This window comes from Panthera onca, chromosome B3 (genome assembly GCF_046562875.1).
Source record: "Panthera onca isolate mPanOnc1 chromosome B3, mPanOnc1 haplotype 2, whole genome shotgun sequence".
Classification (NCBI taxonomy): Eukaryota; Metazoa; Chordata; class Mammalia; order Carnivora; family Felidae; genus Panthera; species Panthera onca.
In genome coordinates, this window is record NC_138344.1 from 52,070,726 (window position 1) to 52,088,835 (window position 18,110).

The 18,110-nt window shown below is 37.1% G+C and overlaps 1 protein-coding gene across 4 annotated transcripts in view; it reads right to left on the bottom strand.

Annotated features, from left to right (window-relative positions):
- Positions 1-648: 648 nt before the first annotated feature.
- Positions 649-18,110, bottom strand: part of MAPK6 (mitogen-activated protein kinase 6) — a 46,926-nt gene continuing 29,464 nt past the window's right edge. For all 4 annotated transcript variants that reach the window (XM_078448620.2, XM_078448618.2, XM_078448619.2 and 1 more), the window contains exons 2-6: positions 16,829-18,018; positions 15,502-15,646; positions 9,136-9,300; positions 4,803-5,004; positions 649-2,901 (exon numbers count right to left, since the gene is read on the bottom strand). In XM_078448620.2, coding sequence (XP_078304746.1) covers positions 1,800-2,901; positions 4,803-5,004; positions 9,136-9,300; positions 15,502-15,646; positions 16,829-17,383 — 2,169 coding nt within the window. In that variant the 5' untranslated portion in view covers positions 17,384-18,018 and the 3' untranslated portion in view covers positions 649-1,799. The remainder of the gene's footprint in view (positions 2,902-4,802; positions 5,005-9,135; positions 9,301-15,501; positions 15,647-16,828; positions 18,019-18,110) is intronic.

Sequence of the window (18,110 nt, forward strand, 5' to 3'; positions counted from 1 at the left end):
GTTAACTGGAGTATAAATTCACAACATGTGACAATGATACTCATCCAGAAAATACCTGTATTTTTTAAAAGCTCTGAGAATCCAAATGAAATCAGTGAATAGGTCACCGGGAAGGTAGAAGTCTGAATATTAATAGAACTGGCTTTGTATATAAATAAGGAAGACAAATGGAAAAGGGAGGTTAAAGGAAAAGTGGTTTTATATTTGGATAGGTAAACAGGTAAGTTCTTGAACAAAGGAAACATGATGTACTGTAGAGCAAATACATTTAAAGGAGGTTCCTCTGCGTACTTCAAAGCCTCCAAGGGCACTTAATAGTTTTGAAATATATAAAACCTTATTCCATTTTAATGTGTGAAGGTAAATCAACAAGGTTTCTGTGTAGAGACAAAGAAGCTTTTTCTTTGAAGCCGTTTAGCCTAACATAGTCTAAAGTACAGCCACAATTTTGCTGAAAGGTGAGACTAGATAAAGAATTTGCTAGTAATTTTTACTTTTCCTGCACTACCCTAAAGAGTTCAACAGGAGCCATAGTTGCTGGCCATGTTTATTTGTCCTTTTCTTTGAACAGGATAACTAAAGATACCGACAGTATTCAATAAAATAAAATAGATGAAACAAATTCTAAGAGACTCCAACACCACATGCTATGTTTAACCTAATTTTATTCATGCTTGCCTTGGGATGGGGAACAGATCATTCAGTAAAAACATACAGTAAAAACAAAATATGTCTTATCATGTACAACTTTTAAACTACAATAATGATGTACCTTAATTACTTCCATGCACACAAGTCTAACATTACAATTTGTTTTGTTTTGTTTAAAAATAAACACAGTTAAGACTTCTAGGAGCATTTTATAATAAAGTAATTCCTAATGTTTCTTTGTAGATAGATCAAGCACCTCCAAAATACAAATTCCTATACACAGTGAGCGCTTTACTTAAAATGAATACGAAAGTAAATTAAGTACGTGGACAGCCTTAGGATGAGCCGACATTATATATTCAGCTAAGTAGGCAACAAACCATAGTGCCAAATGGAAAAAGTGTATTTGCAAATAAATTTCAAAAACTAAGTCAACTTTTTATAATTAAATACAGAAAATATACTGATTTTCTAAAATAAATAAGATGTGATGTAGTAACACTTCACTATAAAGAATGCATACCAGAACATTTATAAACGGTGCGTGAATCTTATTAATAGTTTACTACAATAAACGCTGGCTAAATAGAAGTGCATGTGTGAAGCACTATGGATGGTATATGTTTTGCCACATACTTTTGTTACCTTGAGGTAGATAACACATGTGTACCAAATTCGGCATTCATTTTCAGTTGCTGCTGGTATCATGTGTTTTAAGAAATGTGTACAGTATGAAAAACTTGAAAATACTCATGAATGAAAAATGTTTTAGGAAAAAAATAGATATTTTCATGCAATTATGTACAGTCTCACTGTGTAAATTTCAAGGCAAGATTTTTGTTTCCTGTAAAACAGATCATTGTTCTATGAGAGAATGTTTTTTACTTGTCTTAGTGCATTTCTTTTGTCTCCTCCTGCATTGCATTATTTTGCTCTATTCTTTATTTTTGTGTGCAAACGACATGCCAGTTAAAATGAAAACCATCTCACATGTAGAAAAAAAGTCTGGATTTTAAAAACCAAGAACTAATAAAATCCTTTCTAAATGACACCATATGATTCAAGTAAAAAAATGACTTAAACACTAGTAATAAAAAAGACAAAACACATTTCATGAAGAATACAAAGAGAAATGTCTGCTGAGTGTTTTAGTTCAGATGTTTCAGAATGCTGCTGTATGTCTTATGAGGAATCTGAGGGGAAGATTTCATAGCAGAAGGTGTTAAGGTGGCCTGGATTGACTTCAGTGGGGACCCAACTGGACTGTGAAACTGCGGGATGCCTATGGATTCGAGCTGCTTGTTAAAGAGGAACTCCCCACTGTTGTTCAGAAATCCTTCCTCATTTCCTCTCTCCCCAAGCTTCCCATCCTCTACTGGCTCAGTTTCTAGCATTTCGGTATCTTCTTTCCTGCTAAAGAACTTGTCCAGGTAACTGGTATAAGTGTTTTCCTTCTCAATTTGTTCATCCTTCCTTACCTCACAACAAAATTGATTTATAAGAAAACAGTCCTCCCCACCACCCACAAACTGGCTATCCCAAGACGACTGGTACAAGGCTTCTAACTGAGCCAAATTTGCCATGCCTTTTTCCTGTTTTTCTCGGCTTACTGACTTTGATATCAAACTTTTCAATTCTAGTTGGGACACTGAGCTATTCAAGTCATTCAATTTATCAACAACATCAGTAGGTTCATGTTGTGAACTAAGTTGAATAGTTCCTGCAATAAAGGAATCAAAGTCAAATCCCTGATTCTTTTCCCTTTCTTTTTCAGCCAGTTGCTGTGATGCTTCCTCTAGAGCTATCTGGGCTTTAACCAATCCATTCCTTTCACATTTTGACTTGCCTTTCTTATCAGACTTTTCTTTGCTTTGTTCTTTCCAATTGGAAAGATCTATGATAAGCTTGGGTTCATAATAATGGTTAACTTCACTCTCTCTCCAAACTAAGTTATCTAAATAAGATGATGACCTTGTTTTGTAGTTACAAGTATGGCTACACTCCAGATCACAATATTTGTTTTCATGATGATCTGGGTACTGCCAACAAGGCTCGGTAGAGTAATTCGTATCGAAAGCAGGATCCTCCAAATACTTCTCACGATCTCCATCCAAATATTTTCGAGGATCGACTTGTACTTCTTCTTCATCAGTGACATCAGACAGAGCTCTTGGGTCAAGCTGAACTTCATCAATATCAAAGTTGTTATGTATAGGCCAATCATGCTCTGAAAATTGGCAATCGTGGTACCTGAAAAAAATGAATACATTACTGTTAGTGCAGGGGTATGATTTCATTTTCAAATTCACTGAGTGCCTTTTAGGTGAAAGCACTCTGCTAGGTCTATGCAGGGATAACAGGAGCGTAACTCCTAACTTTAATGGATAGGTAAGATCTATTACTACATAAAGTAATAAAAGGCAATTTTGGTAATTACCAATGAAGCCTATGATTATAACAAAATTCTAAGCCCTCCATTTTTAAATTTAAGATGAAATACCATTTTACACTTATTCCATCTTTTCTCTATTTTTCATCCACCTCAAACACAGCTGCAGATAAACATCTGAGTGACTGGCATGTCTACGGTTCAAGTCCAACAGTTTCATACACAGAAAAAACACTTTGTGGCCACAAAATGAATCTCTAATCTTAATCAGGTCTCTTACAGATTTTCACTGTACTGGTACCAAGTCAGACTAGAAAAAAAGGAAGGCTTCCTAGAACTCATAATGAATAGAAAAAAAACCTCTCCATGTATAAGCACTACCAAATACGGTATCCTCTTACTGACATATCAGAGCGAGGTGACCATTCATGCCCAAGTAGCAGCAGACTGGGAGACACACACAAATGGTTGGGGGATGGGGAGGAGAGACTAGGAAAGATATTAGAAGACATCTGGTTATGTACCTACTATACACAGGTAGTAGAAATGTTCATGTGGACAAAATGGTCATTGGCAGAGGTGTGTAAACATACAAATACCTGAACATTTTAGGAGGAAAATGCAATGACTTCACAAACTAATTTAATGATTTTTCTTTTAAACAAAGAAATATATGAAATTTTAAAGTTTTACGACTGTCATTAGTGACTTAACACCTAGTGGCTAAATATCAAAATTATCTGAAGATTTTAAACAACATCGATCCATTATTATATGCTACAACCTTACTTTGAAGCAAAATTATACCTAAATTTCTCCAGAAATTTAGAAATCCTAAAAGAAAGCAGAGGGAAAAAAATCTTTAACTCAAATGTATGATGTTATCCATTTTGATATTTTATACTATTCAAAATAGAAAAGTCCCTTATACTGGACCTATGTTAACTGAAGTTTTTTTTTAATTTTTTTAGTGTTTATTATTTATTTTTGAGAGAGACAGAGAAAGACAGAGTACGAGCAGGGGGAGGGGCAGAGAGAGGGAGACACAGAATCCAAAGCAGGTTCTAGGCTCTGAGCTGTCAGCACAGAGCCCAACATGGGGCTCAAACTCACAAACCGTGAGATCATGACCCAAGCCGAAGTTGGATGCTTAACCAACTGAGCCACCCAGATTTCCCCTGAAGGTTAATTTTATGTCATTAGGAAAACAGATTTGAATAGCATATACCATGAATCAAAATAATTGCTATCCTAAGATACAAGAGATTATATGGAAAGATTTGAGACATTATGCAGATACCTTACTGGATTAAGGTTGAGTCTTGTCATCCAACATCTTAAATAGTAACTATTAATATTTAAATTACATAAAGGCTATTCAAAGATATTAAGTTTAGCAGAAACCCCAAGGGACCATCACTAATTATTTTTTTTAATTTATTTATTGTGAGAGAGCGAGCAAGCAAGGGAGGGGCAGACAGAATCCCAAGCCAACTCCGTACTGTCAGCACAGACCCCCACACGGGGCTCAAACTTTCAAACAGTGAGATCATGACCTGAGCCAAAATCAAGAGTCTGACACCGAACTGACTGAGCCACCCATCCAGGCGCCCCCCATCAGTAAATTTTTAAGAGATCTACATTGTCTTACCATAATTTAAAAATAAAACTCACATAATAAGTGGGCCGTGATCATATAGTAATTAGTACACTGTTGTGAAAATATAATAAATTGTATTTTTCTACCTTAGCATCAATTTACCTTTCCCAGTTATAAATGTGACTATGAGTTTCATCCATAAGCAAAATATCATCAACTTCATCTTCAATATGAAAAGGATGACTGGAAATTGGCTCATCCATTGGAAAAGAATATATGCTCATGTAAGGATGAGAAAGCGCTTCCTCTGCAGTCAACCGATCCATTGGGCTAAATGTCAGAATTTGTTCCAGGAAATCCAGTGCTGCAAAAGAAAGAGATAAAACACCTTAACTGTACTGGAGGTCTGCCAACCAATGTAGGGGGAAAAAAAGGGATTATACAATTAAAAGGTAAATTAATTTATCAGTGAAATAAAACTGATTTACAGATTAAAAAGATACCTATTCAATAATCTTAATAAATATTTGAAATGTACCCCAATCTCCTATTATGCTCAGTTACAAAAAAAAAAAAAAAAAGAATATATTAAGTTGAATCATCTGAAACTTCTATTTTTGTCAGTCAAAAATGGGCAAATGACAGCAATTTCATATGGTTCAACCTAATACTATAGGTCGTAATCTCAGCTCTGCAACTCACAAGCTTAACTGAATTACTCCCTAGCTGTCAAGAGCTAGACAGATTACTTAAACTTGAACTTCAGTTTCTTCATGTATAAAATGGGTATACTGACAGATATCTTATAAGGTATAAAAATTAAATGTAAAGCATAGTGTCTAGTGCTTAATAAAAAAACACTTTCCCCTTTCCTTCCCTTATCTCACTGACTAGCTGCTGTACTAATTTGTTGATCTCTGTCTCACATCAATCACTGGGCCTTCCTAAGCTGCTAACTCAGCGTGAACCACACTGTCACCAGCCTAAAGGTTACCCTTACACCACCACACACTTGTATGCCTTATGATTTATACCAATCTTCAACTTTGAGTGATTTCCCCCATCTACTTTCTCTGCTCCCTAGCCGTACAGGCCTGATGAAAGCTACATGCAAAATCACACCCACGGCTCACTACAAATTCATACTGTGGAATTGCAATTTGGCCTTTGCTATTGCTCAGCAATGTTCCACACCATCTCTTTACACTATCATTCTCAACAGATAAACCCGCTTCACATTTACCTCAATCCCTAGTTCTTCACTATGGCCTGTCACACACCCTCGTATCTTTACCTCTGTCTCTAAGGAAAAGATAATTCTTCCATTTTCAATTCCCGATTTCTCATTAATGTAAACAATAGCTGATTTTTTACAGCCTTTTATATTTTACAAAGTGTTTTCATATACATTATCTCATTCAATACTCAATCACTCCAATAAAGACTATAGAAACTAAGACTCACTGCTATTCAGGCCCTGCAGTGGCCCAGGGCTGAGGCCTCTTCCTCTCCTCCCCCTTATCCCCCTCTTATCATATTACCCTAATCTAGGAAGTCATTTCACAATACATCAAGCTGTTCTTGGTTGTCTTGCAAAAGAGTCTATCTTAATTAGCCCAGGGACCATGTGTCACAAGGCAAGAGAGACTCTAAGGCACAGTTATGAAGGGCTGACCCAGCACAATCACCATTCTCAGAGAGAAGGGAGATACATATCCCAATACACAAGAGGAATATACTCAAATCCCTAGCATTTGGGAACTGTAGGCAGCAGGTGGAAAGAGGAAGAGATAACAAAGAAACGAGCTAGGCTGAGCTCCCAAGTGCATGCAATATACACATACATAGACTATTTCCATAATTACAGAAAGTTCTATTGGACAGCACTGCTCTAAAGGAAATAAATCTATTTGCTATGATGGTGTTGAAGTGTGCTAAGACATAAAAAAAATTTTGATGTGAGAAAGCAAAAGGGAGGATGAGAGATAAGTATAGGGTGAAATGAAAAAAGATTATTTCATTGAAAGATGAAGACCACTAGGGTTCTGGGGCGCCTAGGTGGTTCAGTCGGTTAAGCGTCCGACTTCGGCTCAGGTCATGATCTCACAGTCCGTGAGTTCGAGCCCCGCATCGGGCTCTGTGCTGACAGCTCAGAGCCTGGAGCCTGTTTCGGATTCTGCGTCTCCCTCTCTCTCTGACCCTCCCCCATTCATGCTCTGTCTCTCTCTGTCTCAAAAATAAACATTAAAAAAAAAAATTAAAAAAAAAAAAAAAAAAAGACCACTAGGGTTCTTAATTGTCTTCATTATTACATGTTAATTCATATGTACTTAATCTTGTTTGGCTTTTTCCTCTGAAGATCATGAACAGAGTGGGAGAAAAGAACATGTATTTCTTATGAAGTCCCCATTGCCTCAGAATGTGCTCTGTTCCAAAAATAAAACTCCAATGTTAATCTTGATTAAGAAGAAACTGGTGTAGAGCACATCTACACAACGTATCTTTAGTCTCAGGAAATTTAAAAACTCTGCTATGCACTTGTATATAAGCATAGTTCCGCTACTTGTGAATACCAAGGATCTTTGGCTGATGGTTAATTAACCCATTATGAAAGACATACATCCCAGCCATCAGGCAAATATTCAAGTTGATTCAAAACCAACTAAGACATGGTCCTGACCCTAATGAGGGTAGGGGAAATAGAAGATTCAAGTTTGGCTAGCCTGCAAATGCTTCAACAGCAATGTCCTACATTATTACTAGCTTACCTCTGTGGATAAGACACAGCAATAGCGACAACGGCTCAAAGCCAATCAAGGTTATTCCTGAGCAATGTCTCTCAACCTGGCTGAGTGGGGCCACACCTGTAGAGGGCTTTAAAAACAGACACCTGCTCTACTCCCCACCCTACCTCTGGATTCTGACTGAACAGTCTGCATTTTTAAGAAGCTCCCACTTGGGACACCTGGGTGGCTCAGTCAGTTGAGCATCGGACTCTTGATTTCAGCTCAGGTCATGCTCCCTGGGTCATAGCATCAAGCTGAGTACAGAGTCTGCTTCAGATTCTCTCCCTCTCTTCTGCTGCCCCTGTCCCCATCTTGTGTTCTCGTTCTCGTTCACTCTCTCTCTCAAAAAAAATTCTCCCACAGAGGATTCTGAGGCACAGTCCAATGCTACGTGACTACTGTTCAGTTACGAAAAAGGGTGTCATGACATGGCTACAAGGTCAGGAGCAAGACAGCGCACTGGAATCTGAATGTGAAGATAAGACTTGAAGACTGGTTAGGAATGTAGAACTACTGAAAAGGAAGCCTACAAAACCTGCTGAAATTAAATACAGCTGCTTCCTCATTACTTAGGCATTTACAATATAGGTTCTAAGCACAAGTGAAGAAAACAAAATGTCATTATGATATCCCCATCCAGTGCCTATTTCTCAAAACACTTGCTACTTTAAAACACTTTGATACACACTAACCCAAACCACATATAGTGATCAGAGTGGGTAACATGAATAATGGATATGTAATTAAGAGAAACAACTATATATCCCTAACTTGATTCATGAAAGAACCATACAATACTGACATCGATGTATCTTAATATGATAATTCTTAAAAATATAAGACACAATCAACTTTTAAGAAAGATTTTCCTTATGTCCAATGCTCATCCTTAAAAAAATGTTATCCTGGGGCACCTGGCTGGCTCAGTCAATACAGCATGCAACTCTTGATCTGGGGGTTGAGTTCGAACCCCACATTGGGTGCAGAGATTATTTAAAAATAAATTAAAAAAAAATTATCTTACTACAGGTAACCACTACAAGAGTTAAAGACTTTTGTATATTATTTGTATCAACAAATCCTGAAGACATGTCACTCTTTTTTGAAACATAAAATTATTGTGTTAATGGTCAACAAAGTTTTGATTCTAAGTTCCTACCCCTTTCAAGCTTGCACAAATTCTCATATTTAGCACCTAATATTCCTAACACGAACCTGCAAACTCTAATGTAATGTGTTTGCTCATATGGAGTTTTGCTCTTTCCTCTACTTCCTTGCCCAGAAGCCTTTGCTTTCTCCCAACTCAATTCACTTTCATATGTAAATAACATGCATATTCATACCCAACTTACTTATCATATAACCCTCACAGAACATTCTAGCTTAATGAGGGACAGGGTTTCTAGATGCTCACCTATGCCAGAGAATCAGAGGTGCAAGCTAAAAAAATAGATGGAGTTAGAACCAGGAGAGGGGTTCAGTTTATTCAATTTGAAAAATTATTCAGAGGAACAAAAAAAGATATCCCTCTCTAAGATTCAGGGAAAGGGAAAGTAAGGGTTGAAATTTTAGATATATCTTAATGTCTAGACTTTTTGGGAATATAGAGATCCTGCTTGCATGCATGCATGTGCACACGTGTGCACGCACATGCACACACATACACACATACACCCCATTACATGATGGTTACTCTTGAGTAACAATACCTTCTCGACTAATTCCTGGAAGCAGCTGAGTTAAAGGTTTGTGTGGCTCAGTCATGTCATTTCTAATGTAAACTGGAATTACGCTGAGAAGCTCCTGACGATCTTCCTCATGTACTACAGGAATAGATTCTAAAATCAGCTGCATCTGTTCAAGTTCATGTGCACCTGAAATTAGATAAACATCAAATACAATATAAACATATTCCTCAATGCTTACTTATTTGAAAAAGACATTCTAAAGTTATAGGAAACTAACTTAAATACTGTAATGACCACTGGGAGGAAAACGGTTTTAACTGAATCTTTAATCAGCATGTTTCTTTACTTTGAATATCATCAATCTACTCAAAAAGCAGATCTATTCCGATTTCAGCTCACTGACATATTTACTTTTGGCTGCTTTGTTGCCATAAGAAATTGACCCTTTATGTTTAGCCTCAAATTAAGGCATCATAAAGTAGTGAAGAAAGCAATGAACTGGGATTCAAGACACATGGATTCTAGTCGTGGCTGTATCGCTAATTAACTGGCTATACCTCTGGACATACTTAAGATGATAAAGGCTTTCATCACCAGTAAAATGGATGGCTGGACCAGATCTGCACAAGAAGTTTTGTAGTTATAGGTTACACTCAGGTAGCCATTTCAGAACCAGTATTAAAGAAATAAAAGCGGGAAGAGGTGCCTGGGTGGCTCAGTAGGTTGGGTGCCCAACTTTGGCTCAGGTCAGGTCATGATCTCACAGTTTGTGAGTTCGACCCCGTGTCCAGATCTGTGCTGACGGCTCAGAGCCTGGAGCCTGGAGCCTGGAGCCTGGAGCCTGGAGCCTGGAGCCTGGAGCCCGGAGCCTGGAGCCCGGAGCCTGGAGCCTGTTTTGGATTTTTTGTCTCCCTCTCTCTCTGCCCTTCCCCCACTCACACTCTGTCTCTCTCTCTCAAAAATAAATAAGCATTAAAAACTAAATAAATAAAAGGGGGAACTTTAAGCTAAATGGTGACTAAAGAAAACCATTCAGTTTGCCTTTCCACGAATTTCTGGAATCCATTCAATCTCCCAAATTTTTCTTGGGGTTCCTACTATGAGCAAGGTACTTTAAAATACAGCTATGAGGGCACCTGGGTGGCTCAGTCGGTTAAGTGGCTGACTTGGGCTCAGGTCATGATATCACCGGTTTGTGAATTTGAGCCCCATGTTAGGCTCTTTGCTGCCAGCTCAGAGCTTGGAGCCTGCTTTGGATGCTGTGTCTCCCTTGCTTTCTTCCCCTCCCCAACTCACAATCTGTCTCTCTCAAAAATAAACATTAAAAAAAAAAAAAAGTTAAAAGAAATACACCTATGAAACAAAAAGACCAAACCTCTGTCTTCACGGAGCTTACAATCTAGTGGAGAAAAACAGATAATAACTCTGTCAACATTTATGTCAAATGCCATGAAGAAAAATAGAGTAAGCAGGGAGGATAAATAGCAGTGTTAGGGGCAGGATTATTAATTTATGCAGGATGACCAAGGAAGGCCTCCTTCCTTGGAAATGCTGAAAATTAAAGAAGTTGGAGAACACACCATGCATTCATATGGAGGAAAGGAGTTACAGAAAGATGGGGAAAGGCCCAAAGGCCCATAGGAGACAGAGGGCTTGTCCAAGAAACAACAATTAGTTAAGTGTAGCTGAAACAGAATGGCTGCAGGGAATAGAAGATAAAGTCAGAATGGTACCAGAACACAAAGGGTATACTTTATCCCGAATGTGATAGGGAGACATTACAGAATTTCAAGTAGAAAAATGGCACGTTCTGATTTATGTTTTCAGAGAAATACTATGGCTACTATGTGGTAATTAGGCTACAGACAGCAAATATTAAAGCAGGAAAGACAGTTAAAAATCCTGCAATAGACCAGGAGAGACACAGTGGTTGACTGAACCACAGGGAGGTGGGAAGCTAATAGAGATAATAACAAGCAGTTAGATTCTGAATATATTTCAAAGGAAGAGTCCATAGACTCTGTACTGACCAAAGTGAAAGATGAAGCCAAGATGTTTGCCTTGGCAACTAAAAAGTGGATCTGGTTTACACAGATGAGGAAGACAGCAGAAAAAGAAAGGAGGGAGAAATACCAGTTCAGTTTTGGATAGGTTAAATTTGAGATGGTATTAGACATTTCAGTGGGTGTCTTTTATTGCTCTGTTCATTTGAGGCCTCTATCTAATAAACATCTCCCTCATGCTGCTTTTGTTGAATGGCTCACAAATTTACCAATAAAGGAGAAGAGAATTAAAACTGGATCTTTCAAATCATTTTACATATAATTCTCATTAACTGTTTAAAGTTTACATGGGTGTAAGATCAAAATATTGTTATTTAAAGGTGTTGTTTAATCCAATTATTTTTATTGCTATACTTGAACAATTCTGAATATGTTGAATGAATAATCAATATAGCGTTAAGTTCTGACCCCATTTCAAATGACTTAGAGCATGATATAACAATTATAAACAAGCTAGTTTTCCTGATAAAATATTCATTATTGTGGCAGCATTAAAATATGTCCACAAATTTGGGTGCCTGGCTGGCTCAATCATTAGACCATGCAACTTTTGATCTCAGAATCCTGAGTTCAAGCCCCTCATTATGTGTAGAATCCACTTTATTTTATACTGTTTTCACGTTTATTTTTGAGAGAGAAAGATACTGAATGTGAGTGGAGGAGGAGCAGACAGACGGGTAGATGCAGAATCTGAAGCAGGATCCAGGCTCTGAGCTGTCAGCACAGAGCCCAATGCAGGGCTCGAACTCATTAACTATGAGATCATGACCCGAGCCACAAACACTTAACCGACTGAGCCATGCAGGTGCCCTGTAGAACCCACTTAAAAAAAAAAAAAAAAAAAAAAAAAGTCCACAAATTTTTTGGTACTCTTCCCTTCAAAAGGTGGAATCCAACTTCCCTCCCTTTGAGTGTGAGGTAGACTTAGATGACTTATTTCTAATGCATAAAATAAAGCTGAAATGACAGTGTGTCACTTTTGAGTCTAGGTCACAAAATGACATGCTGCATTTAGGGTCAACTGGTTTTTGACAAGAGGGCCAAAATAATTCAATCAGAAAGAATAATGTTTTCAGCAAATGGTGCTGGAATAACTGGATATCTACATCCAAAATAATAAAGTTAAATCCTACCTCACACCATATACAAAAATTAGCCCAGAATGGATCACAGACCTAAATTCAAAAGCTAAAACTATAAAATTCTTAGGGCTCAGGCAATAATTTCACATATATGACACCAAGCAAAAGTGACAAAAGAAAAAAAATAGGTAAAATAGACCTCATCAGAACTCAAATCTTTTGTTTCCAAAGACACCATCTAGAAAGTAAAAAGAGAACCTGTGGAATGGGAGAAAATATATTCAAATCATTTTTCTGATTAAATGATTTGTATCCAGAATATATAAAGAACTCTTATACCTCAAATATAAAATACAAACAACCCAATTTAAAAATACGCAATGAAGGGGCACCTGGGTGGCTCAGTCGGTTAAGTGTCCAACTTCAGCGCAGGTCATGATCTCATGGTTCGTGGGTTTGAGCCCCGCGTTGGGCTCTGTGCCGACAGCTCAGAGCTTGGAACCTACTTTGGATTCTGTGTCTCCCTCTCTCTCTGCCCCTTCCCCTGCTCATGCTCATGCTCTCTCTCTCTCTCCAAACATAAGCATTAAATAATTAAAAAACAAAAATATGCAATGGATCTAGATAGTTCTCCAAAAATGACACATTGTCAATAAACACACACTCAACATTATTAGTCATTAGGTAAATGCAAATCAAAACCACAATAAGATACTACTTCATATTCAAAAAGAATATAAGACAGACTACATTTTAATTAATGTTGGTGAGAATGTGGAAAAATAGAACCCTCATACACTGCTGGTGGGAATGTAAAGTGTTACAACCACTTTGGAAAATGGTCTAGCATTTCTTCAAAAAGTTAAACATAGAGTTATCATATGACACAGTAATTCTACTCTTAAGTATATACAAATCCAACAGAATGGAAAACATAAAACTACACAAAAACTGTTCACTGATGCACATGGTAGCATCAGTAACAATAACCAAGAAGGACAAATAACCCAAATTTCCAAAAACTGCTGAATGTATAACCAAAGTGTGGCACACACACAGAGTGGAATTATTTAGCCACAAAAAGAGGACATACTAATACATGTTATAACATGGATGAACCTCCAAAATATTACATTAAATGAAATAAGTCAGTCACAAGGCCACTTGTTACATAACTTATTTACATGAAATACCCAGAACAGGCAAATCTACAGAGAAATAAAGTAGCTTAGTGTTTGTCAGGAGCTAGAAGAAAGGGGAAATGGAAAGTAACTGCTAATGGTTACAGGCTATCTTTTAGGGGGGACAAAAATGTTCCAAAATTAGATGGTTATACAATCCTGTGAATATGCTAGAAAATATTGAACTGTATATCTTAAATGGGTGAAGTGTATGGCATGTGAATTACATACTGATAGGACTTTTTTTTTTTTTTTTTTTTTTTAAGATACAGAAGCTTTCTCCTTGCTCTCTTTTGGATCATTCATTCTGGGGGAAGCCAGCTTCATGAAGCCAACATAATGAAGACATTCAAGCAAACCTATAGAGAAGCCCATATGATGACAAACTGAGGCTTCCTAATAAGTCATGTGAGTAAGCTATCTACAAGTGGATCTTCCTGCCCCAGTCAAGCCTTCAGATGACTGCAGACCTAACCAACACCTTGACTAAACAAATCTGAGTTAGAACCACCCAGTGAAGTCACCTCCCAATTCCTGACACATACAAAGTATGAGATAATAAATGTTTGTTGTTTAAGCAACTACATTTTGAGACAGCTGGTCATACAGCAACAAATAATACAGTAATTATTCTACATATGTTGGAAGGTACTTGAGTATCAGGAATATAACCTCCAATTACAGTATTGTTTCTAGGAAAAGATTCAATCCACTCAAGCATTTAGTTTCCACGAATAACTGGTATTTTCTCAGTTTTCTAAATTGAAATTCAATCACTATGAGACATATCGGAAGAAATTTCAGATAAATTTACGGGGAAAACTACAAATGATTGGTCAATGTTACATAAGCTGAGTAGTGCAAATGTCAGCATTAAAAGAGAAAAGTAAGGGCATTTAGTCATACCATCCTTTCTTCAATAGTGTTCTCCTATGCACCCTTATCTTTCTTTTAGTAATCCTTCTTTTGTAAGCAGACCCTGCCCTTTCTTCTGCTCTTAGCATAATCTGGGAGTGGTGGGAGGGCCACTCTAAGTAAGATTGGTTAGAGAGAAAAACAATAATGTCCAAAGAGAGAAAAGACCTAAATCACCATCATGTCACTTCTCTAAAAAATCTTCAGTACCTTACTACTTCCTGTTTTTCCAAATGGAATTCTTCTGCCTACTTTCTAAGTATTCTGGCCCCATCTTAACTAGATATAGATATCTTCATTATTTGACACCTTGCTTCCATCCAACTTTTTGCACCAATTCTTGCATGTACACGATTTCTGTCATCAAACTTTTCTCACTGATTCAGGCTCATACCCTCATTTACATTACCACTTTTTTCTTTCTCTTCCTCTCACCAAAATTCTTCACTATTTCTATGTAGTGAAAAATCTCATAGCATCAAACTCAGCAAAAAATTCCTTGTTTCTGAAAGGTCAAAGGAGTCAAGCAACAGGACACGGCAGTTCAGGCAACAGGGATGATAGTAGACAAAGAATTACTGGGTTTTCAACAATAGCTAAAAATTTTGACTACGAGTGACAAATACTGACAGCATTATACAACTCAGGTATCATTTACCACAGATTACCAACAAGTATTATAAATCTAAAAATACAACATTATGTTTGGGGTGCCTGGGTGGCTCAGTTGGTTAAGCATCTGACTCTTGATTTTGGCTCAGGTTTCTCATGGTTCATGGGATGGAGTCCCACATGGGTCTCTGCACTGACAGGGTGGAGCCTGCTTGGGATTCTCTCCCAGCCCCACCTCCCGTCCCTCCCTTGCTCACACTATCTCTTTCAAAAAAACAGACATTGTACAAAAAAACAACATTATGTTTAAGATAAATACAAAAGAACACTAAAATTCTGACTATATTTGCTGTGTGAACAATTCAGTGAATATATGAAAAAGTTTTTTAAATTTTTTAAATATTAAAAACACCATTTTCTCTCTTAATATTCCAGACTACAATTGTTTTAAATCTTATATAAATCTTGCTTCATAGATACATGCAAAATTATTTCTCTTTTGGATAATTTTCCATATATTTTAAAATCTCTAACCTGCAAAGAGGGTTTTACCAGTCAGCATTTCAGCAAAGATGCAGCCTGCAGCCCACATATCAATGGCTTTAGTATAATTATTAGGAGAAAGTAAAAGACGTGGAGACCTGTACCATTTAGTAACCAATCCTTCAGAAAGATGACCCTGAAAAAGAAACAAAAACATAGTTCAGTTTTTTTCTTTAGCTGAAGAACAGTACAAAACTTGAATCCCTGATCTTAAAAACAAAACAAAAAACAATAAAAACGAATTGTGAGATCCTAACAAAATATAGCTGGTTTCTATAGTTTTAAGGCGCTTATACTTTTCTGGCTAAATAGGAGCTTAAACTCCCCCTGGGATATATAATCTATAAGATGATATTCACATGAAGTCTGCTGACCAAAATATACTGTAAGAATTTAGTGCTGATTCTAGGTCACACTTTCAAAACATGTTTCAAAAGAGGAGCTATTTTTCACTTCAGGTCTTAATTAAGGAGCAGGCATGTTTCAAATCAATGAGGGAAAGGTAGAGAAGAACACCAAAGGTGCTACTTCTAAACTAATGCCAAGCTCCTTACTGACAACCCACGGGACTGGCTCTACTACATATCCCACTCTTAATCAATTTTGCTACTTTACATTTATAAAGCATTTAACAAAAACAGTTATACATATATTGTGTTACTGCATCCTCAAAACAACCTTGAAAAATTATGAAGGTAGATGTTAACTAGGGGTTCTTTATAACCAAAGCAGCTCCACTTTATTATTTTAAAGATCAGGATCCCACAGATAATTTCATTTGAAAGTTAAAAGACCAAAGTTCAACTCAGAAAATACTCACTTCTTCTATGAAGGCAAAATGTTACCTAAAGTACAGTTACTATGAATCCCTTTAGCTATTCTTACTTCCCATTTTATCTTCATGCAAATTTAGATAGCAAACTAAATTAAGTGTGCCTAAATAAGGCATAACAGAATACTAGAGACTCAAAGGGACACAAGACATAAAAATTCTAATAGCATCCCCTCTTAACTTCAGATAGAACCACAATTCTGCCCTACACACTTAAGAACATATCCCAATTTTAAATAAGGGAGAGTTTCAGTTATAATAAATAACCATACACTTTTAAGAATTTTTATGTAATTAGGATCCCACTCCACCTTCCTTTTAAACACAGATTCTGACTGAAAGATCTGTATCAGAAAAAAAAAGGTACCATGGAAAGTTTAACACAGTTAAGGAAAAACATCTGTCATAATATAAAAGAAAATACAAGACCTATTCCTGATGATACACATCAGTTTAAAGATCTGTCTCAGCTGGCTTTGCACCTACCTTATGGGAATAATGGGGATCCATGATCCGTGCAAGACCAAAGTCACCTATCTTCAGCACCAAGTCTTCAGTATTAATGAAAAGATTAGCTGGTTTGAGATCTCTGTGCAGTACGTTTGCAGAGTGAATATATTTGAGCCCACGTAGCAGCTGATACATGAAAAGTCTGGCATGCTCTTCCAGTAAAGGGCCCTGCTCCAGCACATTAGCCAAGTCTGTCTCCATGTACTCCTGAACAATGTAAACACTGTTCAGTTCGGTAAGAGAGCCCACATCGTCTGTTAACTGGCTTCCACTAGGACCAAGAATTTCAAACACTTTCACAATGTTATCATGGTCAAGTCTTCTAATAATTTTGATTTCACGTAGAGCATGTTTGACACTTTGGGGATCAGTAAGGACAATTTTCTTGATGGCTACTCTTTTGTCACAGTCATTGTCTACAGCAGAAAAAACCAAGCCATTGCCTCCACAACCCAATGGTTTTAAGTCCATATACCTAGAGCCCAGATCAAAACCATGAATGTTCATGAGACTTTCAAATTTCTCTGCCATTTTGAAACCTCTACTATTGCCTTTTCCTTTCGAATTGTTGAACTTGTGTAAACAAGGAAGAAAACTGACATCAAAAGGAAAGATCTTTCAAAAAAGGAAAAGAAAAATAATTTTGCTTCCACAGCAAGATGATTTCTTGATGTTCATTGCATATGCCAACCAGGCCCGTTGAGTTCCCCTTAGATTTAAAGCTCAAAAAGCTCTACTCATATTGAGAATTAAAAAGATTGCAGTACTCATAGTTCAAGAAAGGGGCAGCAACTCTGCAGACATTTACAGAAAACACTCAAGAAACTCAAACGGAATGAAATGACATACTATGCACTCAGATTTACTGTGCTAAACGATTTAACATTTAACAAAAATGTGAATAAATATGCACACAACAGGCTTCTATGAACATTCTCCTCACAGTGCAGATACATTCAGTGTTGGACTGGTCCTGAGCAGCATCATTCTAAGGTGCTGGTAAGCACTATTTCCGTTATGCCTCTTTTCTTCCTTTGTTGCTGTGTATTTCAACAGGAAGCCCTGGTGGCTGTTGGTTAACAGAAGATGTCTTTTGTTAGTGATCAGGTGGCTCCAGCTCACCACAATCACAATCAAAGCTACCGTCCATCTTACTCTGATACAACCTAGAGGATGAGAAAAAAGAAGGAAAGAATCACCATTGCAGGAAATGCTCTTCTTACACCTTTGTTAAATGACACGAACTGAGCATTTAGCT